General features: G+C 51.3%; 1 protein-coding gene across 1 annotated transcript; it reads right to left on the bottom strand.

The window, feature by feature from the left end:
- Positions 1 to 6,344: 6,344 nt before the first annotated feature.
- LOC141569440 (tryptase beta-2-like) lies at positions 6,345 to 8,302 on the bottom strand. The gene is made up of 6 exons (XM_074322597.1): positions 8,034 to 8,302; positions 7,767 to 7,827; positions 7,448 to 7,619; positions 7,077 to 7,342; positions 6,753 to 6,916; positions 6,345 to 6,677 (listed from the first exon to the last, which is right to left on the bottom strand). Exons 2-6 carry the CDS (start codon positions 7,825 to 7,827, stop codon positions 6,513 to 6,515), a joined length of 828 nt encoding a protein of 275 aa, XP_074178698.1. The 5' UTR covers positions 8,034 to 8,302; the 3' UTR covers positions 6,345 to 6,512.
- Between the last annotated feature and the right edge of the window lie 9,741 nt (positions 8,303 to 18,043).

Here is an 18,043-nt window from a genome sequence, read left to right on the forward strand (position 1 = left end):
AGATGGGGAAGAGAGTGGGTACCCCTGGCAAAGCCCCAAGCCCCACAGGACTCAATGGCCTTTACAACCCCAGCAGGTGGCTCAAGTTTCTAAGGGCTGAGGTCACTCCAGCACCTAGTTCTCTCCTCAGGAATTTGCCTCAGACACTGGCCATTGTCTTCAAACCAGGAAAGAAAATGAATTTTAATTACTTGATAATACTTAGAAGGAGGAATGTCTTTCCAACGTTTTTTGTGGTGGTTAAATATGCATAACAAAATTTACCCTCTCAACCATTTTTAAGTGTATGGTTCAGTGGTATTAAATATATTCACACTGTTAGGCAACCATGGGGATGGATATCCCCAGAACTCTTTTCATTTTGTAAAACTGAAACTCTATATCCATTAAACACTAACTCCCCATTCTTCCTGCCCCCAGGCACCGTTCTACTTCCTGTCTCTGTGAATTTGATGACTCTAGGGAACCTCACATAAGTGGAATCACACAGTATTGTCCTCAAGGTTTATCCATGTTGGAGCAGGTGTCAGAATTTCCTTCCTTTTTTATGGCTGAATTGTATTCCATTGTATGGATGGACCATAGTTTGCCTATTTAGCTGTCAGTGGACACTTAGGTTGTTTCCACCTTTTGACTCTTAGGGACAAAGTTGCTATAAACATTGTGTACATGAAAGTAGAAAAGTTTTGAAGAGCAAAAAGCTCTTTGAGAGAAAGATCCAAGATGGCGAAGTAGATACACGCTGTGAACATATTCAAATTACAACTAAATTATAGAACAATCAACCTGGAGAACCAACCACCTGAAGTCTAGCTGAACAGAAGTTTTATAACTAAGGATATAAAAAAGAGGCCACGTTGAGACCAGTAAGAGGGGCAGTGATGTGAAACGGGCTGACCCCAAACGTCCATGTGGCAGATGAAAATCGGGGGGGATTTCTCAGCCAAGGAGGTTCCCCACAGAGGAGCAAGGAACCCCAGCCTCACACCAGGCTCCCCATACTGGAGTGCCGGGAAAGGAGCCCCCACAACATCTGTCTGTGAAAAACAGTAGTGTTTCAGAGCATCCAGGTGGGACAGAAGGATGCAGGAAACCCAGACATTCTCTTAAAGAGTCCACGCAGGAACTCACCCTGGACTCCGGTGGAGGGACGGTGACTCTGGGGACTGTCACGCAGGGTGTCATGTGGGGTCTCTGGTCCCGTTCCCCACATCAGAATGCAGGACATGGTGAGGCCAAAAAGGAACACCCACGGAGCCATAGATAGGGGAGTCATACCACTATATTCTCAATGGCGGCTGGGTTGGAGACACCGGGAGCAGGAGCCACACGATCTGCAACCTGGCGTCTGCTTCTCTGACAACCAACCTCACTTGCCAACTGCAATCCACAATCTGCAATCCGCGCTTGCCAGCTCAGCCACGGCAGTTATATCAGTGGCCAATGGTTAATCGGTAACAGTTTATGGCCAACTAGCCACAGCTGATGACCATCTACTACCCAAGCCAGCACCTTTCCATGTGAGGCCGAGAGCCTGGAAACTGCACTCCTGGCTCTGTCCCCACAGGACACTGGAGTCACATGTGGAGAGACTGAGTTCTCTTTGGGGTGAGGACTGGAGGACAGTCCCCATTCTCCCTGTGTGGAGGCCTCCGTGCAGCCGGCAGGCAGGCGCCATCTTTCCCGTGTTGAGCCCGCCCCCTACGCTTATGGCCAAATCTGAATCTGATTGGCCTGGTGAGCTCCTCAGCTTAATGGGCCGCTGAACCTTACCGGAGCTGTCAACCCACAGCAGGAGGCAGCAGGCCTCGGTGTGTCCTGGCTTTTTGCGGAGCTACTCCAGGCCCAGTACTGGATGCAGCCATCTTCAGTTTGCAGCATGGACTCTCCCCCACACCTCCAAGTCTAGGACAAGCAGCGACAAACCGTGGATTGCTTTGAAGCTCCTACCAGATAGTCCCCCACCAGTCACAGGCAGTGGCTGACCTGGGCTTGCACTGGAGCCCCTCCCAGCAGGCCCCAGAACCAACATACTTGGAGGTTGGCTTCAGACCACAGCAAGGTACTGCCCCATTAGCCCACACAAAGGGTGGTCTCAACAGGCACCAGAGCCCGCTGGGGAGAATCCCCCCATGTGGTAAGCCCAGCAGCATAGCAGCCTGTGAGCTGTGGATGTGGCCTAACCCCACAGCCAGTCAGCCTAAGGGTCATTCCTACCCATTGATGTGCCAATAGCAATCAAGGCTCAAATATAACAGGAGGGCACACACAACTCATATAAGGGACATCCCGGCTCAGGTGACCAGGGAGACTGTGCCAGGACCCCACAGTGTACCTACTGCATAAGGTTACCCAGCAAGAGACATGGCAGATCTACCTATTATATAGAAACAAACAGAGAGGCAGCCAAAACGAAGACACAAAGAAATATGTCCCAAATGAAACAACAGGAGAAAACTCCAGAAAAAAACACACACAAAACTAAACAAAATGGAGGCAAGCAACTTACCAGAGACAGACTTCAAAACACTGGTTATAAGGATGCTAAAAGAACTTAGCGAGAACTTCAACAAAGAGACAGCAAGCATAAAAAATGACATAGAACCCATGAAAAAGAATCAGTCAGAGTGAAGAACACAATAACTGACATGAAGAATGCACTAGAAGGAATCACCAGCAGACTAGATGAAGCAGAGGATGGAATCAGCAATTTGGAAGACATGGTAGCAGAAAACACCCAATCAGAACAGCAGAAGGAAAAAGAATTAAAAACAAAACAAAACAAAACAACACTGAAAACTGAGGATAGTTTAAGAGACCTCTGGCCTTGCCTGGTTCCTGCTTCCCTGAGGGCATTTTTTGCTGGGTGCCCAGCTGGGAAGACATCAGCCAGAATGGTGGGTGAGGGGCTGGGGGCTGGGGCTGGAGCAGAAGGCGCTGCCAGGATGCATGAGTCACCCCAGCCTTCTGTCTGCCCCTTACTCCACCTCCACAGGCCTGGCCTAGCATTGTCCTTCGTGGGACAGGCACCTGCCTCCCTGTCTACATGATATGAACTGCCCCGCCTCAGGGAGGGAACCCTCAGGCCCCTGCTGCTCCTGGCCGGCTCCCAGAGAGCAGGCGAAACACGCAGCTTTATTGTGGTATAACTTGAATATGCACGTAATTCAATTTCACCAATTTTAATCCCACTGTTCGAGTTGGACAAATACAGTCACGTAACCACCACTAGTCAAATTATACAACATTCCATCATCCCTTTGCAGTTAATCCCCACCCCACACCCCAGCTGGGGAGGGGACAGGAAAGACCCAGGAGTGAGGGAGGGAGCATGGAGGGAAGCTGAGGGCCAGGTTCCACTGGCAGGCCCCACCTGTTCCTTCTGCGCACCTCGAAGGAAGGGCTTATCACCTCTATTTGCCCCACGTGGACCCTACAGCCCAGGCAGTGAATGGCCGGCTCAGGGGCACACAGTCAGATCACAGCAGGGAAGTCCCGACACCGGGCGTCCTGGCTGCAAACCTGAGGCTTTTCTCCTCACCCGGGAAAGGACGATGGTCAGTGCTATTCCATCCAGGAAGCCCTCCCTACTTCCTATGGGTACATGGCCCCTCTTGTCCTCTGGAAGCCCAGTCTTGGGGCTTCCTCAGGAGGGTCCCAGCTCAAGGCCCAGACTGAACACGGCACAGACAGCTTAGGCCCTGTGACAAGACTCTCCCTAGTGTCCCTGTCCCCACACCCGACCCTGGGTCCCGAGGTCTCCACAGCAGATCAGATGATGAGCACAGCACCGGCCGTCCAGCCCACAGCAGACTTTCCTAACCGTCCTCTGTCTGGTCAGGGCCAGATGACCAAGCTGATTAGGGGCCTCCGGGAAGGATGGGGCTTTCCTGCCCCCCAGCTCCAGCTCCCGGCCCAGCTCCAAATCAGACACTGAGTGGGAGGGTCTCGCTAGGGCACGGATACTCTCTTAGGTGGAGGGAAACTGAGGCACAAAGTGTTTGCCTGATGATCCACCAGGACACAGCTTCTCAGGGCACGGACTTAACGCTTTCCCTGCAGCACCTGGCCCAGGGCCTCGGCTCAAGTATGTGTGGCATGTTTGACCTGATGATGAATGGGTGACAGTGGCACCGCTGCTGTGTGGGGCTGTGCTGAACCCATGATAGGCACACACCCAGGAAGATGCTCCTGGAGGAAGGGGGGCATGCCCCCACCAGTCCAGCTCAGGGGACTGGGGTCCCAGCACCCCTCCCAGGCACCAGGAGGCCTGATGGCACCCAGTGCTGGGGCGAGATGGGGAGGGTCTGAAGGGACCAACGTCCTCTGCCTCCTGCACCCCATGTGCCTTCTCCAGGTGCCCACAGGAGAAGATTTCAGGGCCCTCCCCTGTCTCAACTCAATTCACCTCCAGCTTGGGAACCCCAACTCCCCATCTGCACCCCATCATGCAGTTCCCTGCAGGTCCCTCGTCACCTTCAAGATTCCAGGCCTGCTCTCCAAGCAAGAAACTCCAAACACCATCGATGTGGTCCCCTCAACCACTGTGACATGGACTCATTTCTGTCCCCATTTGACAGGAGAGCAAACAGGCACAGGGAAGGGGCGTTATGCCCTGGAGTGTCCCCCTCTCCTGGCCCTGGGGGGTCTCCCGCAGCCCAGCGAGCATGGGCCTGCGGGCCTGCATGGCAGCCGCCCCTGGGAGGACCCCTGCAGCACAGGGAGGGCTGACCCCTCACAGCCCCACTGGCCAGCGGAAGGCCAGCTTGATCCCCCCTGATAAGCCAACGCTCACTTTTATCTGTCACTTACCACTGGGCTGAGCTGGCTGAGTTTCTCTGGATCTGGGGCCAGATAAGATCCCCTCCCCACTCCCCCTCTCCTCACATCCCCTCTGGTCTGCAGGTCTCAGCCCCGGGCCTCCACCTGGCCACCTTCCTTCCTTCCACCAGCCCCACCCACAGGAGCCCTGTGGCATCTCACCCTTCAGTGTTCTCCCAGCATGACCTGCACCTAGAAAAGTCTAGATGTGCTTATCAGGGTAGCCATCCAGGGAGGTCGCCCCAACGACCACAGCGGCAACCCTGAGAGGGTGGGACGGGCCCAAGGGAGGAAGGAGGGAGGGTTCCAGTCCATCTGTCTTTCACGCTCGCTGCAGGACGGGCATGTATTACGGCTGCAGTGAAATAAAGATGAAAGGAAACCCACCATGGTTTCCACAGCAGCGAGGGTGCAGGAAGAGTGGGGGCAGAGGCCCTTCCCACTAGGATCCCCAAAGTCTGCACCACGGGCAGCAGAGCTGCGGGCTATGGGAATCTGTGCTCAGGACACAACCTGAAATGCCCAGCAGACTGACTCAGAAAACCACCCGGGTTGTTGCCGTGAGCAGTGACAGGGAACCGTGCCCAATGACTGCCACACAAAAGAGGGTAGAAACCTCGAACGTGGGGCCTGGGGACACTATCACTGATATTGAAGGTGGACAGCTGTCCCCTGTCCCGCCATGGGCGAGGGCCCCAATTGTCAAGGGGACTCCCAAATCAAAAATGATTAAAATGATAATTAAAAACTTAATGAGAGGCCCCCCCGCCTACCAGAATGGTGGATTGGACGTGACGTGGCACCACCCCCATTGCTAAGCACATCTGGCACCTAGGAAATGGATCGTGGTGGAACCCAGGCCTCTGCAGTCCCTCACTGGCACATGCCGCAGACATTCGGGCTGTGTGCACAGGAATGGCTGGGCCACCTGGTCCTAAGACCTCGTCTGGGGACACCCCAAGTCCCCTGTGGCAGCCTGGACACTGTTCTCCACCTGGGAGCTGACACCGCTGTGAGAAATGGGGACCTCGCTACACACAGCCCGGGGAGACCGTAACCAGATGGTGTGGAGTGAAACGCCAGGCTCAAAGTGTTACCATCCGTCAGGCACAGAAAGGGGACAATGAGGCAGACACACTATTTCCACGTGCACGTGCCTGTGTGGCCTGACAGAGGCAGAGGACAGTGCTGTGGAGGGAGGAGAGGAGGGGGCTGCGTGGTGGGAGGGACACGGGGTGTGGGCAACGAGGCTGTGTATCGTGACCCCGTTGCTGGGCATCTGGGCACCCCTAGAATCATCTTTTAAATGGACTGTGTTGATTTCTGTGTCCAAAGTACATGTGGCCGCTCACCAAAGAGACACAGCCCTGGGCACCAGGCCCTGGGGAGGGGGCCATCCTCATAGCAACACCTGGTGCTCAGGGCAAGGGGCCCCACAGTGACACTGGCTGTGCCCAGCTGCCCTGGATGCCCTTCCCTGTGCCTCCGTGATGCCCACAATCAGATGCACGGCCCCAGCCACGTGTTCTCCATGCTCTTTAATGAGGCTCAGTGTCTGCGCTGGAGCGGCAGGGCTCAGGCAGGGGACAGGGAAGGTGAGAGAAGGTCACCACGTGGGCAGGAAGCAGTGGTGTGGGGGCAGGAGGGGACTGGCTTCTTCGCAGACCCAGGTGGCAGCCCCAGGGACAGGCTCAGGGCTCCTTGGGGACATACTGATGGATCCAGTCCAGGTAGTAGGTGACACGGGTGTAGACACCAGGTCTGTTGGGTTGGCCACAGCCATCGCCCCAGCTGACCACGCCCGCCTGCAGCCAGGTGCCGTTGACCTTGCAAACCAGGGGCCCTCCAGAGTCGCCCTAGGGAGGAGAGGGGTCAGCAGTGGCTCCCGAGGCCAGGGCTGGTGGGGGCTCAGGGGGAGGTCATGGGCCCACCTGGCAGGAATCCTTCTTCCTACTTCCTGCGCACATCATGTCATCACGGATAATCTGGATGTTGTCGCCTGTGTGCAGGCCAATGTGGTAGTTTGTGTCACAAATGCTGTTTTCTACAATGGGGACCTTCACCTGCTTCAGAGGGAACGGCGGTGGGAGCCTTACTGTGGGGTGAGAGGAGAGCACGCAGCGTCAGGGGGAGGCCATTGCTGCCCTCAGCCGGCTGTCAGGATACCATCCCCCGTGGGAACCCCAGAGCTGGGTCATGGGTGTTACTGGTCCCAGCTCCCCCGAGCACTCCAGCTGTCCCTCACGCCTGTTTACCTCCCTCGGACACATCACCCCAGCCTGTCACCCAGCACGGGGTCCCCGAGGGGAAGGTCTCCGAGGTAGGGGGCAGAGCGATTGTGTGGATGTGGCTGCAGATGTCCACGGGGTCCACGAGCTCCAGCAGGGCGATGTCTGCCCCAGTCTGAGCTGCGTAGTAGTTGGGGTGGGGAATAATCCGGCTGACAGGCAGCAGCTTGTCGTGGTAATAGAGGTGCTGCTCCCGCAGCTGCACCCTCAGGAATCTGGGATCTACAATGTCCCTGGAGAGAAGGGGCACCTACTCAGGTGGCTGAGCAGCCTCCTGACACCCGGGAGCTTGGGTGGAGTCCCAGGCCCACCCCACCCACCAGGCCCTGGACACTCACCGTCCAATGCAGTGCGCGGCGGTCAGCACCCACTGGGGGTGGATGAGGGAGCCCCCACAGAAGTGCTTCCAATACTGATGTGGCAATCTCAGGCTCACCTGCCACGGCCACTTGTTCTCAGGGGCCTCCTGCCCCCCAACGATGCCCGCTCGCTCCAGGGCCTGGCCTGGGGCTGGGGCAAGAAGCAACCTCAGGACAGGGCACAGCCTGGCCCCAGTGCCCACACAACTCTGGGCTTCTGGGAACCCACCCACCCATGTGGGGCCTGTGCAATGTGGGATGAGGGGCAGGGACAGGGCCAGTCGTGGTCAGGACTCACCAGGGGCCGCGTGGACAAGGCTTAGCAGGAGGGGCAGCGCCAGCAGCAGCAGATTCAGCATCTGGAAGGGGCGAGAGGCCCACATGACCTGGCTGGGGGCTGGGCCAGGCTGGGGTCTGCAGGGGGTGGGGTGCAGATGGAGTTGGGGACCCCAGGATCAGGGCTCAGTCCAGGCCTGGGGCCTGAGGTCTTGCTGCTCCACATGTGAGGGCCAGCTGCTCGCTGCACAGTGACACCCAGGTGTGCGGGCCTGGTTAGGGTGCTTACCTTGGCTGGTCCCTGTTGCCATTGCCCAGCCGTTCTCCCTCCCCATTTATCCTTCCAGACCAGGACGGGGTCAGAGGAGGGGCGCTCCCTCCTCCAATCCAGAGAGGAGGAAATGGGTGTCAGGCCCAGGGCCCTGCTACCCTCGCCCCTGATGGCAGACCCGCTTCCTCGGGGAGTCCGACAACGTCCATCCCGGGTGTTATCTGACTTCTGCTGACCACAGTGGTGCTTGTTATCTTGGATCTGAGTGCCATCCGCTAGGGCCAGGCAGATGGAAGTGACAGTGAGATAACAAGCAGCCAGTGCTAGCTGCCCTTGGGCACTCCCCCCACCAGGCCCCACCACCCCTGGCCCCTGACCTCCACAGCCAGGGCTGACCACTGTCCCTGCCTGTCCATCCACCCCACCTCCTCACTCTCCCCCCTGGGCCTCTTGCATCACCCCCCTGCCATCCAGGTGGCCCCTCCTGATCCCACAGGAGGCGCTGCAGCCTTCTGCCTCGCTTGCCCAGACACCAGCCTGGCTCTGGGGCCCGCCTGTCTCTGGCTGGCTCCAGTAGCATCTGTCCCAGGTGACGAAGTAATTGGTCCAGTTCCTCTCCAGATTTCAGGTTAGCTGTTAGCCCTGTGACCTCAGTTCTCTTATGAAGTCAAGAAAATGTGTTGATTTGCAGTTTGCCCAGAGGTATGAGCGATGCCCTTACCAGCTGTCTGCATGTCTGAGCCGAACCAGGTCTTGCATATGATGTGAGGTCAGGCCCACGCTCTGATTTTTCCATAGAACTATCTAGTGTTCGGCACATTTGTTGAAAGACCACCCTTTACTCATTGGAGTCCTTTGTCACCTTTCTCAGAACGCGGTGGGCTTCTCGTAGGTTCTCTCCTGGAGTCTCTTCAGGTGTACTTGTGGGGACAGAGTCCCAGAGAGCAGATTCCAGGCTCTCGGCCTCACGTGGAAAGGTGCTGGCTCGGGTAGTAGATGGCCGTCAGCTGTGACTGGTTGGCCGTCAGCTCTAACCAGTTAGCCAATTAGGCACTGATGTAAGTGCCGTGGCTGCGTTGGGTGGTTGGTTGGTTGGCAGGCAGAGCAGTGGACGTTGGATTGTGGATTGTGTGGATCCTACTTCCTGTGTGCGTCTCGCCCGGCCGCCAGAGACGCTGGGGCGCAGGAAGACCCCTTACTGGCGGGTACTGGCGGGTGTTTGCTCCCTGTGTCTCCATCCCGGCCGCCAGCAAGAATACAGTGGTATGACTCCCCTATCTATGGCTCCACGGGTGTTCCTTTTTGGCCTCACCGTGTCCTGTGTTCTGATGTGGGGAGCGAGAGCGGAGACCCCGTAGGACACCCCACGTGACAGTACTGATCCCCATTTCTCCTTATAACGATCGCACACTGTCTTGATTAATTTGCTGAGAATTTCTGTTCATCATAAGCGGGTGTTCAATTTTGTAAAATTCTTCTCTGCATCTAAGGACATGACAGTAGATTTTCTTTTTTAGTTTGTTCCTATGGTAAATGACATGGATTGATTTTCACATGTGAAACCCACCTTTCATTCCTGGAAGGAATCGCAGGTGGCCATGAGGTGTCATCCATCTGTGTTTTCAGGAATTCAATTGGGTCAAATTGGATTAAGGATTTTTGGTCTCTACAGCAGGGACACTGGTCTGTCGTTTTCTTTCCTTATAATGTCTTTGGTTTCCTTATCCAAACTTCTCTTGGTCGTGATGTATTATTTAGATCCGTTATGTACCTCTGGATTCAATTTTCTATTAATAATATTTTGTTGAGGTATCTTGTGTCTATGTTGATGAGGGATATTGGTCTGTCGTTTCCTTTCTAGGAAATGTTTTTGACTAATTTTGGTGTCAGAGTAATCCTGACCTTATAAAAGGAGTTGGGAAGTGTTCCCTCCCCTTCTATTTTCTGGAATAGGTTATGTAACTTTGGTATTATTTCTTCTTTAACTGTTTGGTACATTTACCAGGGAAATCATCTCGGTTAGGAATTACCCCAGACCTGGTGGTATAATGACACATTTATTCTCTTATGCCTCTGGAGTCTGTCAGAGATCTGACACAGGTTGAAGGGGCTACAATCCGGGTAAGAACACAGGACATGGTGAGGCCAAAAAGGAACACCCACGGAGCCATAGGTAGGGGAGTCACACCACTATATTCTCGCTGGCGGCTGGGTTGGAGAAACAGGAAGCAGGAGCCACACTGTTCGCAACCCTCCCTGCACTGCTTGCAGGCTCAGCCACCATCTTCTTGCTAGCCCCCATTTGCTGCTAGCGTAGCCACAGCAGTTATATTAGTGGCCAATGGCTCCCTGGTTACAGCTGACGGCCAACTAGCCACAGCTGATAGCCATCCAATCACAGTTGATGGCCATTTACTACCTGACCCAGCACTTTTCTATGTGAGGCCGAGAGCCTGGAAACTGCTTTCTGGGGCTCTGTCCCCACACATTCCACGCCTCAGTGTCCCCCCATCTAGGAGGGGATTGCTGACCTAGAAGGATCCTTCCACCCAGCCTCTGATTTGGAGCTGGAGGCTGGGGGAGCAGGAAAATCCCAGCCCTTCCCAGGTGCCCCCCAATCATATCAGTCATCAGCCCCTGGCCGGACAGAGGGCGGTTAGGAAGAGCTGCCCCAGGCTGGGCCGCTAGTGCTGCGCGTGTCTGAAGTGTGGTGGAGACCATGGGACTCAGGGTGGTGTGGGGACAGGGACACTGGGAAGGCGGGTTGGCACAGAGACGCCTGTCAAGGGGCCAGAGCTGTCTCTGCCGGACTCAGTCTGGGCCTGGAACTACTGGGAGTGCCAAAACAAAGTACACCTTTTAAGAGATGTTATCTATGTATTACTTTTCGAAGTTGAATTACAGTAGCAACGTGTGGTATGACGTTCGCGCAACAGATGGTGTTAAGCAAATGAATGCTAGTGTTACTCATTGTATTACAGTTTTAATACAGTTTTTTTCTTTCTTAAAATGGGTATACATTATTTTTGGCACCCTCTGTATATTTCTCTATTTCTTTTTTTTAAGTACGCTTTTTAACAGTAGACCTGGTTTAGATTTATCGCCTGCCCCCAATTTCCTCTATTCACATCTTATAATAGTATAACTTATTGTTATAATTAAAGACCCAATATGATACATCATTATATTAACTGAAGCCCATGGCTTATTCAGATGTCCTTACTTTTTCCCTAATGGCCTTTATCTGTCCCCGGATCCCATCCAGGCCCCACATGACATCTAATTGTCTCATCTCCTTAGGCTGCTCTGAGCTGTTACAGCTTCTCAGCCTCCAGCCTCAGCGAGTACATTTCCCGCCTCCGTCCTAAAATCAGCCACTTCTCCAAGGACCTTGGTTCCGTTTTTTGGAGATGCTGTTAGAAACCCGGGGGTGGGTACTGGTGTGCCTGTTGCTCTGGGGGTGTCCTGGCCTCCAGGCCTTCAGCTGGCTGAACAAGGCCGTGTGTGTGCGCTCACTGCTGTATGGACATGTCTGTACGTGTCTCCCTGTGTATCCACCTGTGTCCATATGAAGCTAAACATGACCTTAAACTCCTGACTCCATCACCGCAGGGACCCCTCTCACCTCCTCCCGTTTGTTTGCAAACTCCCAGCGTGCAGACCGGCTCCACCACCCTCCCATTCACTTCCTTGTTCACTCCCAGGGTACCTACGGGATTGTCACCCTGGTCCCTGTGGGAATTATCTTTGTCAGCTGGAGCCCACACGCCCTCCAGGGAGCTCGTTTCACACATCTGTGAGACCGGTAGGTTGTTTTGTCACCTTCTGCCTTTATGTTCCTTGTTTTTGTTTTTTAACGGTATGATCCAACAATTTTTTAAAGTATTTTAATTCATAAAAAAATAGACTGGGGTTTTACTTTCCATTTACTAATTATCATTGTCAGGTGAGCAGATTAAAGTGAGTGATATATATTTCTTTGTATTCAACAATCCTTAACGTCTGCAGTGAACATGCATTCTTTCTATGGGGAAGAAGTAAAATGTTTTACACTCAATTACATGAACGTACTCTTCAAAGGGTAGGTCCAAAGATGATGAAATGAGCTAATGCAACAGGCTGTGAGAATGGTCCAGCTCTAGCACACATGGCTGAGTGGCTTTCTTTGAGGCCAGTTTGTGTTTCCAGGTCTCTGACATAGAGATGGAGAGGTGAACTGTTGAGAATTGGACCAAACGACTGTTTTGGTCTAAGCCGACCTGGCTGGGTCTCCATGGCACATGTGGCCTGAAAATCACTGGCTTTCCCAAACCCTTTGTCTATAATAACTCTCCACAAAGAATCGCCACAGCAGAGAGGTCCTCAGATTCCAGGAAAATCCAGGCCCAATGGCCACGTACATGCACAGTTTTTACAGCAATGGCTCACACCTGCTTGATTCATTCTTTCTAACCAACAATCTGGAAACTTGTGCTAAGCTCTGTGCTTACTGAGGGTGAGTGTGCTGTCAGGGAAGGTGGCTCTGAGCCGTCAACCAGAACATATTTGTCACCCCACTTGGGTTTCCCCGGCTTTTGGCAGAAGTGAGGAAGGACTGGTCATGCAGCCGGGACAAGAGTGCACGGCGCTTACAGATAAACGCTGTACAGTAGTGATGGAAGGAGCTCAGTGGTGGGAGTTAGGAAACCTAGACCCTGGCCCTAACCTTGTGCAAATCATCTGTGTGACCCTGACGATGTACCTTGACTTCTCTCTTTCTCTTTGTTTTGTTTTCATCTATAAAATGAAAACCTATGAAATATCTCATGCAATGTCCAAGTGGAATCCACATGTTAGCCAGCAAAGAACTTATAAAACATATCCATTCAAATGTTTTTAGGCAAGCTGACTATGAACATCCTACTAAAAACACTACCTCCCACACCACCTGAACCGCTGCCTCTAACTCACCCCCCACCGCCACTCCCTAACATAGGCCTTTAAAATATATATATATATGTTTAATTTTTCAATCACAGTTGACATTCAATATTACATTAGTTTTAGGGACAACTTAGTGGTTAGACTTTTGTATAATTTACAAAGTGATCACCCCAATAAATCTAGTACCCATCTGACACCGTATACAGTTATTACAATATTATTGACTATATCCCTATGCTGCACTTTACATCCCTGTGACTGTTTTGTAATTGCCAATTTATCATTCTTAATCCCTTCACCACTTTCACCCAGCTCTCCAACCTTCCTCCCATCTGACAACCACTAGCTTGTTCTCTGTATCATGAGTTTATTTCTGTTTTGTTTGTTCGTTTATTGTGTTCTTCAGACTCCACATATAAGTGAAATCATTTGCTATTTGTCTTTCTCTGTCGGACTTATTTCACTTAGCAAAGTACCCTCTAGGTCCGCCCATGTTGTCTCAAATGGTAAGATTTCATTCTTTTTTATGGCTGAGTAATGTTCCATGGTATAAATGTACCACCTCTTCTTTATCCAATCATCTATCGATGGGCACTTGGATTGCTTCCATATCTTGGCTATTGCAAATATGAGATGTGTTTTAAAAAAAATACGGTGAGTGTTTAAACAACAAAAAGAAATTATTATAGTAAAAGACACATTGCCATTAATCCCCCTCAAAATACTCCCCCTTGCTTCAAACACACTTATCCCACTGTTCTTGCCACTTTCTGAAGCAGTTCTGGAAGTCCTCTTTCATAAATATCTTTAGTTGCACTGTCGTGGCTGCCCCGATGTCTTAATCGATTCAAAATGTTTTCCTTTCATGGTCATTTTGACTTTGGGGAAGAGCCAGAAGTCTCACGGTGCCAAATCCGGTGGATAAGGTGGATGAAGACACACTGTAATGTTTTTATTTGACAGAAATTGCTGTACCAGAAGCAAGATGTGACACGGAGTATTCTCATGATGGAGGATGAAGTAAAGACACTCACGACAGAGGACTTCCAGAACTGCTTCAGAAAGTGGCAAGAACGGTGGGATAAGTGTGTTTGAAGCGAGGGGGAGTATTTTGAGGGGGATTAATAGCAATGTGTATTTTATTGTAATAAAAGTTTTAATTTTAACATTCATCATATTTTTCTATCACACCTTGTAGCGCTGCAGTAAACATAGGGGTGCGTATATCTTTTTGAATGAGTGTGTTGGATTTCTTCAGGTAAAAACCCAGAAGTGGAATTGCTGGATCATATGGTGGTTCTATTTTTAATTTTTTGAGGAACTTCCAAATTGTTTTCCACAGTGGCTACACCAATTTGCAATCCCACCAACAGTGCATGAGGGTTCCCTTTTCTCCACCTCCTCACCAGCACTTGTTGGTTTTTGGTTAATTGATGTTGCCATCCTGACAGGTGTGAGGTGGTATCTCCTTGTGGCGTTAATTTACATTTCTCTGACGATTAGTGACGTTGAGCATCTTTTCATTGGCCATCTGTATGTTCCCTTTGGAGAAATGTCTATTCAGGTCCTCTGCTCAGTTTTCAGTTGGGTGGCTTGGCTTTTGGTGTTTTTTTTTTTTTTTTTTTTTTGATGATGAGTTGTATGAGTATACGCACAGGCACACACGTGCACACATCCCACACCTATAGTTCTATATGTGTATTGAAACATGAGCCCTCCCCCATCCCAATCCCAATCCCACACCACAGAGTTCATTTCAGGTTCCCCCTCTCCATGTTGGCCTGCCTTCTCTGGAGTGTGTGAACCTGGTTCCCTAGTTCATGGATCTATTTGGTCAATTTTCCCCATAGTGGATTCTGACTCCCACCTGGGCCAGCACAGCCCCCAGCACCACCCCCAACCAGACACCTACCTGACCTACCCTACTCTAGGCTATGAGCCGCTCTGTTCAGAAGACAAGGGTGGGAGAGGAAGAGGAGTGGAGAGAGCATGGAACATTCTAGCCATTTCAGTGGGTGTGTAGCAGTGTCCTGTTGAGTTTGCAGTTTCCTCACGAGGAAGCAGGATGAGCATCTGTCATGTGCTTCTTGGTGACTCATACAGCTTCTTGGATGAACTGTCAGCAACAAACCTGTTGTCCACTTTTTAATTATGTTGGGTGTCTTCTTAGTGAGTTATAAGAGTTTTTTCTTTTCTTTCCTCCCTCTCTCCCTCTCTCCCTCCCTTTCTAAATTTGGATACAAGCCATTTACCAGATACATGTATTGCAAATATTTTCTCCCTGTCTGTTGATTTTACCTTCATTATCTTAATAGTATCACTTCACTCAGAGTATAAGTTTTAAATTTGGATGAAGTCTTTTCTTTTTTGAGTCCCCTCTGCATTCCTCCAGGTTGTGAAGATTGTGTGCTACGATTTCTCCTAGATGTTTGATAGTTTTAACGTCTACATTTAAATCTAGGATCCATTTTGAATTAAGTTTTGTGTATGTTCTGAAGGAAGTATTGAGGCTCATGCTTTATCCCACACAGATTACACAGTTGTTCTGGAAACATTTATAAAGAAACCATCCTTTCCCTCGCTTGAAAATCATTGGTCATTTATGTGTGGGTCTCTTTTTGGACTGTTGTTTCCTTCATCTACATATCGTCCTATACTAATACCATACTCTCTTGATTACTGCAGCTTTATATGACGTCACCAAGGTCTCAGCATGCGATCCACTCGTGTAAACATTGGGGTCAGGTGTGCGGGTTTGTTTCTGGATGACAACCACCGAGCAGGGCTGGTGCCCCCACTTCTCTGGCATCATGTCCCCTCAGAGCCTCTGCAGCCCCTGCGTATCTTGTAGGAGATGGAAGTCTCCGTTGTAGACCGACAGACCCGAAGCACAGACTACCCATGATGCCGGGCTTGTGAGCCAAGGGGGGAGGTGGAGGATGGGGGCTCCCCCACTCCCTGGCGTTCTGGTACTCACTCACCTGGTTCTGCCCCCAGGATGACTCGGGAGGGTCTCTGGTCTGCCAGGCGGACGGTTTGGGCCTGCAGGCTGGCGTGGTGGGCTGCGGAGGGGCAGCGCTCTGGTCCCTGCCTCTGCATAGAGCCTGGGGGGGGGGGCTCTCCCTCCCTCTGACCTTTGACCTATGACTCACTCCCTCCTCCTCCTGGAAGGGCACCAAGGCCATGGGCTACAAGTCAGGCCTGGAGAAACAAGCCCTGCAGCAGCCCGACTCTGGCCCACCTCAGTGTCTTCTTCTGGTGGGGAAACTGAGGCTGGGGGGATACAATCACCTGCCAAGGTCGGCTGACCCCGCGCTGCGTCCACTCTGTCCGTCCCCCACTCCCCGCAGGGCCCAACCCCGTTCATCGAAGGGTCACAGCCCCGGGCCTTCGGTCCCAGTCAGACCCCAGCTCTGTGACCCTGACCTGGTGGGCAGGTAAGTGGTAGGTGAGGGAGCCAGCCCCCTCCCCTCCCTTCACCTGGCCAGCCCCTGTCTGCAGGTGCTAAGGGGAGTGCCAGGGCTCCCTCTGGTGGATATCCGCGGAACTGCGAGACTCCAGATGGAGCAGGGCTTGGGGCAAAAATACTTGGTGGGTGACTTGATTTAGGTACATAGAAAAGCCAACGTATTCTACCAACAAAGGAGTAAGTGAATTTATTAGGTTGGTGCAACAGTAATTGCAGTTCTTGCAATTATTTTTTCACCTGTTAAACCGCAATTACTTTTGCTCCAATGTAATAGCAAGGCTGTGAGACACAAAATCAATATTGTACTTCTAAATATTCACCAATGATTAGGAAATAAACTTAAACATAATACCGTTTGCCATCGAATAAAAATAAACACAAGGAATAAATTTAATGAAAGGTGAGCAAGCTCTCTACAACAAAAATTACAAAACATTGCTGACAGGGGCCGGCCCGGTGGCTCAGGCAGTTGGAGCTCTGTGCTCCTAACTCCGAAGGCTGCCGGTTCGATTCCCACATGGGCCAGTGGGCTCTCAACCACAAGATTGCCAGTTCAATTCCTCGAGTCCCGCAAGGCATGGTGGACAGCGCCCCCTGCAACTAAGATTGAACACGGCACCTTGAGCTGAGCTGCCGCTGAGCTCCCAGATGGCTCAGTTGGTTGGAACGCATCCTCTCAACCACAAGGTTGCCGGTTCGACTCCCGCAAGGGATGGTGGGCTGTGCCCCCTGCAACTAGCAAGGGCAACTGGACCTGGAGCTGAGCTGCACCCTCCACAACTAAGACTGAAAGGACAACAAGTTGAAGCTGAACAGCACCCTCCACAACTAAGATCGAAAGGACAACAACTTGACTTGGAAAAAAGGCCTGGAAGTACACACTGTCCCCCAGTAAAGTCCTGTTCCCCTTCCCCAATAAAATCTTTAAAAAAAAAAAAAAAAAAGCATTGCTGACAGAAATTTCAAAAGCCCTATATAGACAGAGATATGTCATGTGTCTGGACTGTAAGATATCAATTCTCCCTATATTGATTTGTAGATCATACAATCTAAATCAGCATCTCAAGAGCCCTTACTTTTTGCAGAAATTGACATTTTGATTTCCAAGTTAACGTGAAAAGGTAAAAGACCTGGAATAGCCAAGATAATCTAGAGGAAAAAGAACAATTATGGAGAACTCACCTTTTCCAATTTTAAGATTTACTATGGAGCTATAATAATTAAGACAGTGCAGTACCGGGGCAAGATGTACACAGAGATACAAGGAACGGAACAGAGTCTAGATAAACAGCCAGAAATTGGAGGGTCACGTGATTTATGACAATATGTCCTGATATTGAATGGGTCACCAGTGGTCTTTCACAAAAATGCTGCTGGACTGATAAGGCAAGCGTATGGGGGTGAGTGAAACTGGCCCCTGTTTACATCATACACAAAAATTAATTCCAGACAGATTTATGTGAAATGCGAGTATTGACACCAGTAAGCTTCTAGAACAAAACAGGAGAATGTCTTCAATACAATGGAATATTTCTCAGCAATAAAAAGTCAGTGAAGTACAAATCACAGAACAATCCGGATGAATCCCAAAATTGCGGCACCGAGCAAAGCAAGTCAGGTACCACACATATGATCC

Source organism: Rhinolophus sinicus, linkage group LG18, assembly GCF_036562045.2.
Source record: "Rhinolophus sinicus isolate RSC01 linkage group LG18, ASM3656204v1, whole genome shotgun sequence".
Lineage (NCBI taxonomy): Eukaryota > Metazoa > Chordata > Mammalia > Chiroptera > Rhinolophidae > Rhinolophus > Rhinolophus sinicus.